At 44.2% G+C, this 16,876-nt stretch overlaps 1 protein-coding gene across 1 annotated transcript in view; it reads right to left on the reverse strand.

The window, feature by feature from the left end:
- Positions 1-16,876, reverse strand: part of TAF1 (TATA-box binding protein associated factor 1) — a 2,792,652-nt gene that overhangs the window by 542,822 nt on the left and 2,232,954 nt on the right. Inside the window, exon 32 of the mRNA XM_044057257.1 lies at positions 6,573-6,695. Within this exon, the coding sequence (XP_043913192.1) occupies positions 6,573-6,695 (123 nt within the window). The remainder of the gene's footprint in view (positions 1-6,572; positions 6,696-16,876) is intronic.

Here is a 16,876-nt window from a genome sequence, read left to right on the forward strand (position 1 = left end):
TAATTCAGGGACCTCAGAATAAAGGCCGCTGAAGTCAGGGTGCGCTTCTCGTACTGGTCCATGCTCCTAGACTCCTTATTAGGAGGATGGACGGACGTTGAAGCCTCTGCCACGTCCTGCTGGGTAGCAGATGCCACCACCATGGCATCTACAGCCACGCCTTTGTTAAGAACTCCTTCTCGGGTGGGGCAGACAAAAATTTGTTAGGGCGAAGGCACTGGTTCCACAGTATCTGGATGTTCCCACGCCCTCCGACAAACCAAATCCAGGAGCTCGTCAAGGCGGAGACACCCAGGAGGCGGAGGGCTGAGCCTCAAGGCCTTGAGGAACACCGACTCATCAGCGGAGGGGGTTTGGAATTCCAGCCGCCTCGTTGTTTGAGGATCTCTAGAATGTCTGCAAATGAGACATCATCCGAGGGCGACTTTGGGGACCCCTCCGCATCATCAAGATCAGTGTCCGATGTAAGAGACTCATCGGGGAGTCCACGTGCTTCCTCTTGCACGATCTCTTCCTTGGGGCTCCTCCAAGACAACTCCAAAGACCCTCAGGAGGAGGGAACCCCAGTGGGGGTAACCTCAGGCCCCGGGCTCCGCTGCCTAGACACAGGGGAACTGCCAAAGACCCAGTCTCCATGCCCAGGGAAGGTGCCGGTAAAGCCGTAGAGATGGTCAAGAAGACTTGGCCAATGCACTCCTCATAGCTCTGAAGGCCGGACCCCTAGAATCCTGGGAGGGTCCAGTCTCCGGAGCCATGATAGCAGACGGAAGTCCCGCGCAGCACCGAGAGGGAGGCTTGGAACCGACAGCATTGGTCCCAAACGTCACCCCGGGTCCGGCCGAAGAAGTCCGTGTGCTAAACTCGGACCCGAAGGCCGGGGTTGGAGTAAGGGTCGGAGCCGACCCTAGGATCTCCACTGGCTCCATCAGCACCTGCTCCGACGGAGCCGAAGCGGTCGGAGGAGGAATGGCAATGGAATGGGCTATCGGCTCCGAAGCCAATTGGGTCGGAGCCGAAACAAATTTCTGAAAGACTGGGGACTGGAAAAGTCTTTGGAGCACCCTGTCTATGTCCGAATCTGACATCCTTGATGACCTGGAAGAGACTGAATGGGTCCGAGTAGGCCTCTCCAACGGCTCCAAGGGACTAGGGGACCGGCTCCGAATCGACTCGACAATTATCGGCGCCGAAGGAACGTCCAAACCAAATTCCATCGGTGCCGAAGAGGGCTTCGGCGCCGAGGAGGAAGTGTCTGAGCGGACAACCTTCATCGGCTCCGAGATCAGTGGAGCCGATGAAGGTGACCCACCTCTCGATGCCCCAGCCGTCAGCTCCGAACCCAGAGGAGTCGAGGCTGGAGGCATCGAGGCAGACCGTTCCGCCCTCGGCTCCGAAGTCCGTGGAGCCGAAGGAGAAGCCTGCCTATGTCTTTTGGCGGTCGGTTCCGACGGACTGGTCGGAGCCGACGCCCTTTTCTTTTTAGCAGGAGAAGGAGAGGAAGCTAATGCCTCTTCAAATGAGGGTTTAATAAGGCCTTTCAAAATAAGTTTATTTTTCCTCTCTTGGAGGACCCTCGAGGAAAACGCGTGACACACGCTGCAGGACTCCTGCAAATGTTTGGCGCCCAAACAATACACACAGAGAGAGTGGTCATCTGTGATTGACATTTTAAAACTGCACTTAGTGCACTTCTTAAAGCCCGAAGGCCTAGGAGCCTGAGACATTATAGCAACAAATCTAGTGAACTCCAACTATCACTTTCACTTTCACTAACACTTTCTTTCTCTCTTTTTTTTTTTTTTTGTCACAACAACAGAAAAATTAACTAAAGGGATCCAAGAACCCCTAAGGACTTGAAAGACAACTGACTGACAGGGAAAGGCCCTTGAACTCAAAAGGGGCCTCTATTCAGAAACACACGCAATCACTACACAAATTTTTCACAAAAAATAACCACTCATACACAAAAAACACGAGATAGCTGTTAAAACAGCTTTTTGTTGAAGAATTAGGAAATCCCTGACAGAAAAAGTAAGTGAAAAACACTACTTAGCTCAGCCAGCTCGAGACCACGTCTTTGCTTGTTAGCGGCAAACAAGATCTGGGGGACTGGTAGTGGTGCATCCTGGGATATAGTAAGCTCAGCCAATAAGAGACTTCGCTCTTTGGCATAAGCGTGCCGAGTCGGAGCCGAGGATCGGCTCCGAACCCATCAGTCAGAATGTAGGCGAGATAGGATCACATAACATCCAGTGTTTCCCTAGGATATATTCCTGGACCCATAACATAAAGTGTGACGTCCGCACCCTGGCTCAACAATCAAGGAGCCTCAATCCTCACCACTAACACCAGAGAGGGTGTCTTATATAAGAGGAAAGGATAACAAATACACAAAGCAAAGTGCAATTTCCCTTAAGAGCACACAGAGATCACAGTCAGTCTGGGGCTGGTTGCTCCCTTGCTCTCCAGGTCCCCAATAAGATGCCCCACTGGCACAGCTATACGATCCAGATCTCAGCCTAACTGGTAAGCTAACCTCCAATACCCTCTCTGTCCAATCAGTGCTTCGCGTCCCTGCTCAAGTAGCTGATACACGCACGCACACACACACACACACACACACACACACACACACACACACACACACACACACTTTGAGATAAGTATTTATACAACTTCACAGACACTCCTGGGAAAGGCTGACACAGATTCTCAAGCTGTGCCCCTTTACCCAGACTATACAGTAGTAATTACTGCCACCACCAGCTAATAATTATCAGCTACCCAAAGGCCCTTAAAAGGGTGTCCAATTATTACTGTGCAATATTATTATCCAATTGGTAAGTGTGACTAATTAGTCAAGAATTATTAGAGTGGCCTTGTACAATAAACTCTATAAATATGCAATTTACTCTAGAGCTTAACTTATCCCTACACAAACTAGCCAAAGATAAAAGTTTTTTTTAAAATATTTAATAATAAATAATTAAAACACAAGACAATACTACTACACCACAGTGCTATTCAAGAGTTCAGAGATCACACAGAAACTTAAAATAATTCCTTAGTACAGTTCTGACATAACAGAAAAACACTTAGCCTAATCTTTATAGTCCTAGCTATTTTTACAAGAAAACATACTTCTAAAGTAACTTACTTACATAGAGCAAGGCAGTGCTGAGTTAAGATAGTCAGACAAAAATGCTTAATAATCTCTGGTTCTCACTGTTCAAATTGCTATTACAGTTCTGATAAAACATTGCATCATCTTGTTACACTTCCTGGGGTTCCCAGGCTGACACATTAACTACATTTACATTCTTAAGAACTCCCTTTTGTTATCTTGCAGCTGGTCAGGAACAGAGCAATAAAAATACATTTGCATGTTTAAGTCTAGCAATTTAACTCTTGGTTAAAACAATAGAAATAATTTCTTCATCTAGACTAATCGGCACCACTGTTCCCTAGAAAGGGTCACCACATGCTTTTACTGGGTCAGTAGAGAGCATTGTTGCCACATTTTTGTAACAGCATTTCCTTACATTTAAAACAACAAGCCTGTAGTTTACATTTACATTTACAAATGAAAGAATTATGTATTAGATTCTATTTGACTAGGCTGGCAGCCTTCACCCTTCTCTACCAGTCTTCACATAAAGTTTTAGAAAACATCATACGTTCCACATACATCTAATGGCTGGGGCATGCAACAGTCTCAAATGTTGCAGGACTGATAAGTGTATCTTTAACCATAGCATGCGTTGGGAGAAGACCTATGAAGAAGACTCCTTGACTGTGAGAGCTAATATTAAGCTTTAGCCAGGGTGAGGTGGCACATGAGAGACTGCTCCACGTGTTCAGTCATGTTCTGATTATTCAACCATGGACGAGTAGGTCCCTTTGATAACTATTTATGGTGCACTTTGTGCATTCCTCATCATCATCTAATGACATATGCAAGCCCAGCTCTTTGCCAGTTAATAAAATAAATCATGTCTTATGAGGAAAATGAACCCACATCATGGTTGAACTTGAGCAGAACGTTGGCTCAGTGGTTAAAATGTCTGCCTTCCATCTCCCTGGCCAAGGGTTCAGTCTTTAACCTCTAGTCACTGTCTGCATTGAGTCTGCATGTTAACCAACGTCTGTGTGGATCTTTTTCTGGCGATTTGTGTTTTCCACACAAAAAATGTCTGTTTAGCTACTCGAAAATGGCCACATATATTGCACTTAGCTTTGGTCATGTGGGTCCAAATTATGACAAAGTTTGAGACATATCAGTATGGTTATTAAGATAAATTAGAAAATTACAAAAAAAAAAAAAAATTATATTTCAACTTCCTGGAAAATGTGCTATTCAGCCTCTGATCTTTTCCCTTTTAGCCAGGCACCAATCCACAATTGCACAGGAGCCCCTCCTGCAGTCTCTTAACTGGGTATTCCCATGGAGCCATCAACACATAGCTAATGTAGTTCTCAAGCTTCACTGTTTACCTTCTGTTGGTGCCTCACTGAAGTGCTGACACTTGGGGTAATACTTCATGCTATCCTCCTTCACTAGGCAATGAAAGTAGTGTCAATATGGGTTTGTTAAATGAAACTGTTTTTATAATGTTTTGGCACTTTAATTAATGGGGAGTGTTTACACAACAAACATTCTAAACTGTGCAAACAGCAAAGGACGAAAGGTGAATTGTGTGCTGAATTGAGTTGGTGCAGGGGCTGAATAAACCTTTACAAGCTTGATGCATGACACCATCTTATGCATGTTCCCAAGTACAAGAATAAAAGAAAATTCTGAACTATGCTAAAAAGTGGAAACCAACAGAAGAATTCCCAAGTGTTAACCACTACAGAAGGCTTCAGAAGTTAGATCTAATTCTTCCAATAAGAATCTTTCTGTGTTTGCCAGAGGAAATACATGTAGAACTAGTAACTCACCAGACCCAATTTTGGTACTGCAATTTCAAATCTTGGACAACAGCTCTTAACCATTCATTCTGTTCTTACGTTTAGTGCAGAAGATTGAAATTCAGTCTCAGTTTGCATACTGTATAGCTCAGAGAAAATTTATTAACCAGACAGTTCTCCAAGGCCTCTATTAAAAATCAAACACTTGACTACCATAATTAACTAATTCATTACTTAATGAAATAATTGGCATCCTTCAAGCAGCAGGCACTCTTCAAGCAGCATTCACAAGCAGCTCAATGTAGGCAACTCTCTTAGTAAACACTCCTCCTCCTCTGCCTACACACTTTTGCAGAAAAGATAAAGGTTGTTATAAATGACAGCTATCTGACAGCAACAGATTCTAAATACTCAGAGCATTCTTCAGGAATGTAAACTCCTGAAACAGTTCACAAGAAACTTAATGTAACAGTCCCTCGTCATTGAAAAAGCACTTTATGAAACACTACTCGGTTTCCTCTTGAGTTCCGCCAATGAACTGAGAAAGGCCAACAAATGCAAGAAATGCTTGTCATCTTACAACCCTCCGCAGACAAGAAGAATGGAAAGGCAAACATGCTAACTAAAGTGATGAGAAAAGGCAACTGAATGCCATTTTCCTGAAGTTGGGGAATAGCAGATCTACCAAAATGAACTTTAAAATCTAGCCACTTGACGTGGGTCGATGTAAAGGGCTTCTTATTACTGTCCCAATGTGCTTTTACCCACAAGTTGGTTATTAATATTACTAAGGTTTCAGGGATTTAAAAAAATCTGGCATTTAACCAAGTGTCTTTATCCCAGGTGATGTGCTGTCAAAGATCTGGGGTTATGGTTGCACTCTTATGTAGCAAAGGGTATTTAAACAGTCTCAGTCAGCATGTCTAAAATATTCTTTCTAGACATCCCTTTGGGTTTTTTAATGAATGGTGATGCATTCTTCACAAAGGTAGTTCTGACATTGGTCTGAGTGGTTCAAAATGTAAGGTTTGGTAAATGTATGCAGCTCAGCTAAAACACCAGCCACACAACCTTCCTTTACTGATGTGCATGTGAAGCAAGTGCAGGCAATGCTACCCCCCCCCCCAAAAAAAAAAAAAAACAGAATGTCATTGAACAGGAACAGGCATTATCTATTTAGAAATGGATTTGGATGTTCTGCTGTAAACAAGGAAATTAAAGACCAACACAGTTTTGGCAAAACTGAGAAGCATGGAAGTGAATGACTGAGGGATTTTATAACAGCATGTGAATTCTGAGAACATCCCCTCTACTGCATTTACTATAAATATACAAATAATCTGCTTATTCAAAGTAAATTCACACACCAAGACAGACCCCATCCAGAATAGTTGACCACTGACCACAAATAAATACCAGAAACAGAGACTACTCACCCAAACACAGAAATAAATGATCAACCCCCTTCAACAAATAAGAAGCAATAACTCAGTACAAACCAAGCTTGCTATATTTTAATAGACACACACACACACACACACACACACACACACACACACACACACACACACACACACACACACACACACATTGTAGAAGATGCAAATCAGAGCTCCCCTTTAATTAACTTAAAATTCAATACAAAAAATGAATGCACTTACTTCAGGTACAGCCATCATCTTCTGTGTCACTATATTATCCAGAATGAATGAGAAAGCAACCTGATCATCATCATCTAGGAGAGGATTGATAGCTTTTTCCAGACGAGCAAGCCTGTCTTCCTTCTGATCAAGAAAGCACAAGTTTAAAATTAGAGATCAAGACACACTGGTAAATGAATCAATCTGTACTTGTTTGTAACACTCTTCAGAAGTAACCTACTGAACATACAGACTAGCTATGCTTAGCATATAATCATACCCTCTGATGAATCTGCTTATTCCCAAAAAATTACTCGGGGTATGAATAATCCTACTGTGCAGCTAGACAGTATTCTAGTTTCACTTGGAGACAGATGCCTGATAATCAACCTGACAAGTGCAACACGAAGGTATCACATAAGCTAAGGATATCTGCAATTACTAGATCTTGTTAAATCTCTATTTTCCAGAGATGCTCTTGATGTAATGGAGACAGCACCTGCTCACACAACAGGAATATTTTCAAACAATACTGTTCTTTTTGGTACCACTCCAATGTTAGACATGTTTATAAAAGAAAGTGGTATTCATCTGCTTGGTCTCTCTCTTTTTTTTTCTGTTTTGATAACTCGGTGTGTTGGTTGGCCCTCAAAATACAGTTACAGTGGACTTTCATAATGGGTCACAGATCCACAACACTCTTCCTTAATTAGTTCCAGCACCCAAATGTTTTTAAACAGTTACATAGGAAGTGTCCAAAAGCTTTTGTTATACCTTTCAGTAAGGGATGATATACATGTACCCACACATGAAGTATTCATTTATTTTACATTTGTTTACCGGGTAATGTCCAACTGGCCCAAGAGCCCATTTTCAGCGGAGACCTGAGGAGAAGAGCTCCAACTAAAATCAAAAGAATACGGCAGAATAAACATGATGAAGAAAAACACACATTACATCAGAATAAAAACATGACTGGGAATACACATTACAAATATGTTTGCTTTACCAGTTAACATAAATGCTAAGTTAGTAAAAATAGAAGTTATTTAAGAATTGTACATATAGCAAAGAGTCATAAAGTAGCAGAGCAGGCAAAAAGTACAGGTGTGTACACTTACCATAAATGTAGATGTTCGAGTGTATTCACTGCTGCAGTCATCACATCTGGATTATCTGCCTGCAGGTAGCCCTCAGCCAGCCTGAATACCAGAGTCTTCAGATTTCTGCTTCGGATGCTGTCTCTTCTTCCATGATGTCAGGTCGTCAGGGGGTATAAAACATGCAGCCGACACCATTACATCAGTTTTTCTTGCCCCAGATGTCAGGTGCCCCCACAATAGGAAGCAATTATGTGGTATGGTACACCCCCATCAAAAAAGCAAATACACCAGAAAAATAAATATACCAAACAAGAAGGAAAGGTAGTGCCAAGAGAAGTCAGGGGGCTAGAGGGAGGGTAACCAGGACTGCAACAGTGAATACACTCGAACATCTATATTTATGGTAAGTGTACACAACTGTACTATGTTCTTCATGTTTCACTGTTGCAGTCATCACATTTGGGTTGATTCCCAAAGCTAAGGAAGGGAGGAGGAAGTTAATGAGTACTAGGTCCAGCTATTCAGCCCTGCAAGACTGCATCGGCAAATCCAGCTCTGGATTTAGAAAAGATAGGCATGTGGCAATACTTGGTGAAGGTATGTACAGAGGTCCAGGTAGCAGCTTCTAGGATGTCCCTGGTAGGGTCTCCTCTGAGAAAAGCCGTAGAAGTAGATGCAGCCCTGGTGGAATGTGATCTTATCCCCACTGGGGTAAGTTTTCTATGGTGCTTGTAGCAGAAATGATTGCAATGGGCTATCCATTTGGAAATGGTTTGCTTTGAAATGGCTTTCCCCTCTGCCCCTGCAGCAAAGCCAACTCGCAGCTGTGCAGATTTTCTGAGAGGCTTAGTCCTGTCCAAATAAAATCTAAGTTGTCTGTGCACATCCAGACAGTGCAGTATTCGTTCCCCTTTGTTTTGTGGACTAGAGAAAAAAGTAGGTAAATGAATGGACTGATTTAGGGCCACACTAGACACCACCTTGGGCATAAAGGAAGGATTAGTCCTGAGGGAAACCCTGTCCACATGGAAGATAAAAAGAAGTTATGTACTCACCATAATGTTCCATGTTGGTAGTCCATCTCACCCTTCATTTTTATATATGGGTTCGGAGCCAATCCTCGGCTCCGACTCGGCCAATTTTCAAGCCCGAAGACTTCTGGTTGGCTCATGGCTAAGCAGGTATCCCATGGTGCACCAGTGCAATTCCCAGATCTTGTTTGCTGCTCACTAGCGATAGAAAGAGATAGAAAGAAACCCTTAACCAACAAACCAATACTAAAGGGTCGCCAACCAAGAAATTTATAAAATTACCTCCAGATCTTCCAGGATGGGGGCAGGAGGGAGGGTTGGTAAAAATGAAGGGTGAGATGGACTACCAACATGGAATGTTATGGTGAGTACATAACTTCTTTATGTTAGGTAGTCCAATCTCACCTTCATTTTTACATATGGGACAGCGTCCCTAGCGCCTTATTCTTGGGTGACTCACTGGAAGATACTCCTGAGCACCATGGAGCCAAAGGATGCTCTATGCTCTACCCCTAGAAGCCAAATCCAACTTATAATGAGTAATAAAGGTGTGAGTGGTAGCCCACGTAGCTGCTGTACAGATATGATCAATTGGTACCCTAGCTTGGAAGGCTGCAGAGGTAGACAGAGACCTGGTAGAGTGAGCCTTGATCCTGTGGGGTAAGCGTCTGCCCTCCAAGCTGTAGATGAAAGCTATGCAACTCGAAATCCAGTTAGACAATGTCACCTTAAAAACTGCAAACCCAATCTGGAATCAGAAAAGGAAATGAACAACTGGTCTGACTTCTGAAATTCTTTGGTCCGTTGCAAATAGAAACGCAGCTGTCTGAACATCTAACTGGTGAAAACGGTATTCCACTGCATTGCTATGATTGGGAAAGAAGACTGGGAGTTCAATGGACTGGTTCAATGTGGCAGAAGAACAAACTTTGGGGACAAATGAAGGATTGGTACGTAAAGAAATCCTGTCTTTATGAAAAGCTAAATACGGTGGTTTAATAGACAGGGCATGTAGCTCAGAAACACGTCTGGCTGATGTAATAGCTACCAAAAACACAGTCTTCCAAGACAAGTACTTTAAGGAAGCTGAATGAGACGGTTCAAAAGGAGGGGATGTTAGTTTGGACAACACAAAATTTAAGTCCCAAGAAGCCACAGGTTCCTGTAAAGGTGGTCTCAGAAAGGTGGCTCATCTCAAGAAGATTTTACATAACTTATGCGACATAAGGTTAGCATTTGGAGATCCCAAATAAAAACGTGAAATAGCCGCCAATTGTACTTTGATGGTGGCTGTGGCAGATCCCTGCTGAAAAAGCTCTGAAAGGAATTCCAGAATTACGGGAATGGGAGCAGAAGGATCCACATTCATTTTCTGTGCCCAAATAGAAAACCTTTTCCACTTACTGTCATATAGCCTTCTGGTTGATGGTTTGTGTGAGGATAAAAGAATATGGGACACTGATGATGAAACATCATGAAGCCTGACTAGAGATGGAACTGGAGCAGCCAAGCTGTCAATTTGTGGGTGTGGAGAGAGAGGTGTAGCGAGCCCGACATGTGGGTCAATAGATCTGGAACTGGGTCCAGGATCCAAGCATCATCCAGAAGAAGAGGCGCGAGGAAGGGAAACCAGACTTGATGAGGCCAGTAAGGAGCAATGAGGATCAACTTGCTTCCCAGTCGGTGAGCTTTCTGTATCACTTTGGGGATAAGAGGAAAATGAGGAAAGGCATAGAGAAGTCCCGTGAGCCAATCATGTACCAGAGCTCTCTGGGTGCTTCCCCCGGAGGGGGAATTAGGGAAAAATAACTGCTGCACTTGGCATTGACTGGACTGGCAAAAAGGTCGCAGCAAGGTTATCCCCATTTTAGGAAAATCTGTTCCACTATTTCCCATTTCAGAGACCACTCATGGGGCAGCAGGATTGCCCAGCTCAGCTTGTCGGCTATCACGTTGGTTGTCCCCAGAATGTGCATTGCCACCAGAAAGAGCTGGGAAGAAATCGCCCATTCCCAAACTCGCATGGCCTCTCGACAGAGTGGGTAAGATCTGGTACCGCCCTGTTTGTTGATATACCACACAACCGACATGTTGTCCGATTGTATCGCAATCATCCCTGGAGGAAGAAGGTCCTGAAGTGCTTTCAATGCCAGAAGCACCGCTCTCATCTCCAGAATGCTGATATGCAGATGAGCCTTGTGTTCTTGCCATGTGCCGTGGACCATCCTGCCCAGATAATGCCCCCCCACCTGACCTGGGAGGCATCCGTGGTCACAGTGGCAACGGGTTGGGCAGGGACAAAGGGAGCTCCCGTGAACAAACTGTTGGGGGCTATCCACCAATGAAGGTCCTTTTTGCATGATTCTGTCTGCAGAACAGAATGATTCGGCGGTAGATATTTGAACGATCACTGGGAGAACAGGAGCCATTGAAGGATTCTCATATGCAACCTGGCTAGAGGTATTAACAGAATGGTTGAGGCCATCATTCCAAGAAGTTGAAGAATCCACTTCACTTTGACCTTCCGAAGTGGGAGAAGTTGTTGAACTTGTGAGATGAGGTTTTGTGCTCTTTCGGCAGGAAGACGAACTGTCATATCCACTGTGTCTACCTCTGCGCCTATAAAAATCACAGATTGCGAGGGCAGTAATGCAGATTTTTCCCAATTTATGGAGATCCCTAGCTGAGCACAAAGCTGGATGGTGATGTTCCTGTTTTGGAGAAGTAGATGCCTGGTGGGGGCAGTCAGGAGCCAGTCATCCAAATACAGAAACATCTGGAATCCCTGACGTCTCAGGTGAGCTGTCACTACTGCCATGCACTTGGTGAACACCCTGGGGGCTCTGGTGAGACCAAAGGGCAGAGCATGAAACTGATAATGTCTGGCTCCCAGACGGAAGCGCAGATACCTCCTTGATGCCTTGTCCATTTTTATATGGTAGTAGGCGTCTTGGAGATCTAGAGAGCACATCCAACAGTCTTTCATATCGACTGCAGTGTTACCATCTGAAACTTGTCCTTTTTCATGGATTCGTTTAATCTGCTGAGGTCCAATATTGGCCGCCAGTCTCCGGTTCGTTTTGGGACTAAATAAACCTGGAGTAAGTTCCGGATCCTATCTGGTCTGCTGGCACGGGCTGGATGACTCTTTTTGAGAGCAACTTGTTGATCTCCACAGTTGCCTGATCCCTGTGATTGGGTGGAACATCTGGGATCTTCTTGGGAACAAACGGTGGAAGGTGAAAAGGGTATGATACACCCTCTGGTAGCAACTCTTTGTACCCACTTGTCTTGGGTTAAATTTAGCCAGGCTTCTGGATACAAAGAGATGCGACCCCTGAATGGCCCCAGAGAAACGCAGTCGGGCCCCACATCAGGAGCACTGATAAGGCCGCCCTTGAAAGGAACCACGGCCTTGCTGATATTGCGGACCGCCCCTGCCTCTAGGGCAACGTCTACCATTTCCTCCTCCTCTGTCTCTGAAGGAGGATTCACTCTGTGTGTCTGGAAAGGCCCTTTGGGACTTTTTGAACCACATCTTACCTCCCCTTTGACCTCTGGGGTATGGTTGATGGGGGACGGTAAAACGGACTCCAATGGCAGAGACAGTCTTTCTTTCCTGTTCACACCGATTGAGTGTATCTTTCACCTTGGAACCAAACAAGGAGGAACCATCAAATGGGGCGTTGGTGAAGGTGGACTTAAACGGCTCTGCAAAATTACACAAGCGCATCCAGGAGCGGCGCGCCTAAGGGCAACTCCTGAACCCGCTGCTCTGCTCGCTCCATCAGCTGCATGAGATACGAGCCACATGGAGGAGTTAACTATGGAATTTAGGGTGGACAACTGAGCAGAGATCCTATCCGGGGCTCCCTCAGGACAAGCACCTTGCATGGAATCTCCTAACTCCTTGAGGAGATCCCTCTGCAACCTCGTGAAATGGGTAAGATAGTTCAGGAATCGAAGTGTAAAGGCCGTTGAACTAAATACGTGCTTCCCAAATCTGTCCATCTGTCGAGACTCCTTGTTTGGTGGATGTACAGAGGAAGAAGTCTCTGCCAACTCCTCCTTCTTGGCTGCCGCCACCACCATGGCATCTATGGGAATGTACAACAAAAAACACACAGAGCCAGCATACAGTGTCCAAATGAAATTGTAATGAATATTAAATCATTACAAAAAAGAAACATCTGTTTCTTTTTTGTAATGATTTAATATTCATTACAATTTCATTTGGACACTGTATGCTGGCTCTGTGTGTTTTTTGTTGTACATTTCGTGATTGGGGAGCCGTGCATTTGCCCCACGTGCTGTTGCCATTTTTTTTCTTCCGATCTATGGGAATGCCCTTAGACAAGAATTCTTTTCCAGGAGGGGCAGACAGGAACTTATTTGGTCTTCTAGGTACTAGCTCCACGGCATTGGGAGTATCCCACACCTTCTGACTAACCAGATCCATTAGCTCGTCGAAAGGTGGAGACACCCAAGAGGCAGAGGGTTGAGACCCGAAAGCCTTCAGGTACACTGACTCCTCATCAGAAGGGTTGCACCTCTGTTTAAGGCTCTCTAGAATGTCCACAAAGGAGACATCATAAGAGGACGACTTAGGGACCCTTCCGACTCATTGAGGTCAGTGTACAATGTCAAAGACTCATCCTGGGAGTCAATATTTATTTATTATTTATTTATTTATTTTACATTTGTTGACCGGCCTAGTCTATCTGGATATATGTCCATTTTCAGTAGAGGCCCGGGGAGAAAAGCTCCAATGATTACATGGTTTTAGCAGATCTTACAAAAAATATGAAACCAACAGTAAATAACTAGTAATTAACAAATAAAAAATAATTTTTTTTTTCCAATGTGCATTACAAAACAGTAATATAATACAAAAAGAAATCATTGCATAAACTATATAAGAGGAAGGATAAGGAAAGAAAAGCTGAAAGTGTGAGAGAACAAAAGGGAAGGAGGACAAAAATGGAAAGATGGAGTTTGTCTTGTTCAGTTTATAAAAGAGTTAGGGATCAGGCAGTCACATGTAGAGTTAGAAGGACATTGGTTATTTAAAGAAGTACTGTGTGGTGCATAGGCTATTTACTTGAGACTGTGGAGTTGGTTCAAAAAGTGAGGGAGAGGTGTAGGATGAGTCATCAACGGGTAGATATGCTGTAAATTCCAACAAGGTTGGAGAACAGATGGAGCCTATTTAAATGTAGTCTGCAGAAGGTAGGAAGAAAATAGTATTAGTCTGGGTTACTACAAGGGCATAGCCATTTGATATTGAGATGCAGTTTCAGATTCTTTTTGAAAAGTGGGAGAGAAGTCAGAGATGAGATATCTGAAGGTAGTTTGTTCCATATGTTTCCAACATAGTTTGAGAACAGGCAGTCACCTGCAGAGTTATTGGCTATGGTAGTTTTGATTAATAGTTTGTTTGAAGATCGTAGTTGTTTTTGATTAAAATAAGGTTTGATGAGGCAAGAGAGTATTGGAGTTTTAAGGGGTTGGTGCAGGGTTTTGTGGGCTACAATGAGTTGTTGAAGTTTTAGCTGAGTAGGAAGTTCTAGCCAATTTAGTTGTTTTAGATTTAGGCAGTGATGCATTCTAAAAGGGGCTCCTATAGCAAATCTGGCAATATTGTTGTAAGATATTTCTAACTTATTGAGGTTCTTCTTGGATAGATTGGTGTAGACGGGGGATGCATATAACAAAGTAGAGATAAGGTGAGTCCTAGCTAATGTGGTTCTTGCGAGTGGAGTGAGGAAGGGTTTGATTCTGTAGAGTGTTCCAATCTTTTTATTTACTGATTTTATGGTAGAGTAGGTTGTTGTCTATTGTTATTCCTAGTAGTTTAGTGGTGGGATCTGGAGAAATGATGGTATTGTCATTGGATGTGATAGTGAAGTGTAAGGGTATGTGCCTTCGTGTTGGTGCAAAGAGAAGCAGTTTAGTTTTCTTAGGGTTAAGTAGTAGGCAGCGATGTGAGAACCATTGTTCTACGGTGTTAAAGGCTTTTTGGGTCAGGGACTGGAGTTCAGTTTGAGAGGTAGCTGCACAGATAATGGTGGAATCATCTGCATATTGAATACAGTTTGTATTTGGTATATCTAGTTGTAGGTTGTTGATAAAGATTGAGAAAAGTAGTGGGCCTAAGATGGAGCCTTGTGGCACCCCAAGAGAGATGGGAAGATGATCAGATAATGAATTTTTCCAAAGTACTGCCTGTTGTCGGTTATCAAGGTAAGATTTAAACCAAGTAATGGCAGGAGTATCAAGTGATAGAGAAGTCAGAATATGCAGAAGTAGTTGGTGGTTCACCATATCAAAGGCTTTAGATAAGTCAATAAAAAGTGCAGATGAAAGGCTATTTGCTTCAATATGCTTCCTCTTACATACTTTCTTCCAAGGGGGCTCCTCAAAAGGACCTTCTGGGGATGCCCCGAAAGAGTGGGGGCCACCAGCTGGTGGCTCCTGAGGCTGTAGGTCTCTGCTGTCTCCAGAGGAGAGTAGGGACTGAGACCGAAGTGGGAGCCCTGGAGGGAAGAGTGCTTGTACCACTGGCAGGGGCTTGTAGATTGTGACAGCACACTCCTCATCACCTCAAAAGCAGATCTCTGGCTCTGAAGACTGTCCCCGCTCCAAAGAGACAAAGAACGTTGCCGGAGCCAGAGCCGGAGCCATCGGCTCTGAGATAGATGCAGGGTCCGAGCTCACCCTGGCGGACGCACCAAGAGGAAGGCTAGGAACTAACAAAGATCGATTCAAAACCTCCCCCTCGGCGCCGACAGAAGAGCTTTGGTCCCTGGACACGACGGACGGAGCCGAACGTGTCAGAGCCGAACTTGGCTCCAATGCAACAGCAAGGGGAGCCGGAACCGAGGGTTCCTCCGTTGGTAACAAGCACTCCGGCTCCAAAAAACCAACATGGCTCTGAGGAGGAATCACGGATGGAGACAAGACTGGTTCGAGTGGCTCCGGAGCCGATTGGGTCGGAGCCAACAAAAATTTAGGCAGGGCAGACGACTTGAAGAGTCTCAGTACTACTCTCTCCACATCTTCTTCCGAAAGACTCCTGTAAGACCTGGATGATAAGGTTGGGGTTCTCGACCTAGCAGGCACGGGAGATTTGACCATCAAAGAGACTGGTAGGGTCTCTACAGACCGGCTCCGAGAAGCAGAGTGAACTATTTGCAAGGATTCAGCAGTCGACACCGAAGTATTTGTGACCGACTCCGAAACCACAGTGCTCTCCTTCAGCTCTGCAGACTGAGGAGTCGAGTAGGCAGGTTTTATTAATTTGGCAGGTGGCTCCAAAACACTAACCGGTGCCAGAGAAAGCCTTTTTGAACCTTTAGATTTTGAGTCAGATCTTGACTTACACGAAGAAGCCAAATAACCAGACAAAGCTTCTTCGAAGGTTGGCTTCAGAAGACCTCTGAGTATCAGTTTGTTCTTTCTCTCCTGCAACACTCTAGGAGAGAAAGCATGACAGAACAAACATGATTCTTGCAAAAGGATGGCTCCCAAACAGTAGACACAGCTACTGTGGCCATCGGTCAATGACATTTTCTGGGAGCACTTCATACATTTTTTAAACCCAGAGGGTTTGTGCTCCTTGCTATCCTTAGACATTGCAACCCACAAGCAGTCAGAGGGAAAAGAAAGAGAAAGAAAATGACTGAGGACTAGGTCATCTAACTAAAATGGGTCTAGCTCTGCAGACGAATTACACGAGGACTAGGTCCTCTAAGTTAAACGGGCCTAGCCTGGTGTAAGATAGAAACCTAGATTTTCCACTAAACAATAGACAGATTCAGTCACACAGGAGAATATTTTAAATAAAATACAGTGGAAGCAACACGAGGACTAGGTCCTCTAAGTTAAACAGGCCTAGCCCTGTGAAGAACCGAGTCTTCTAATTCAAACAGACCAAGAAGCCACAACACACACATGCTCAAGGGTAGCAAATTAACAATTGTAAGAAATTAAGACTTTAGCGGGTCCCCGCTAAAGACCACCAGTCAACAATAATCGCTTGACAGGAAATAATCAATAGGAGCCCCTACTGATTAAAAAACGTCAAACTCGCCAAACTAATTCTCTAGACAAGAAAAAAGCAAGTGTGTCTAACTACTGAAAAACAGGAGACTACTATACTAGTCACACAAAGCCACAAGGCAATTTAGGT

The sequence above is a fragment of the Protopterus annectens genome, chromosome 15.part0, assembly GCF_019279795.1.
Source record: "Protopterus annectens isolate FY-2018-M chromosome 15.part0, PAN1.0, whole genome shotgun sequence".
Lineage (NCBI taxonomy): Eukaryota > Metazoa > Chordata > Ceratodontiformes > Protopteridae > Protopterus > Protopterus annectens.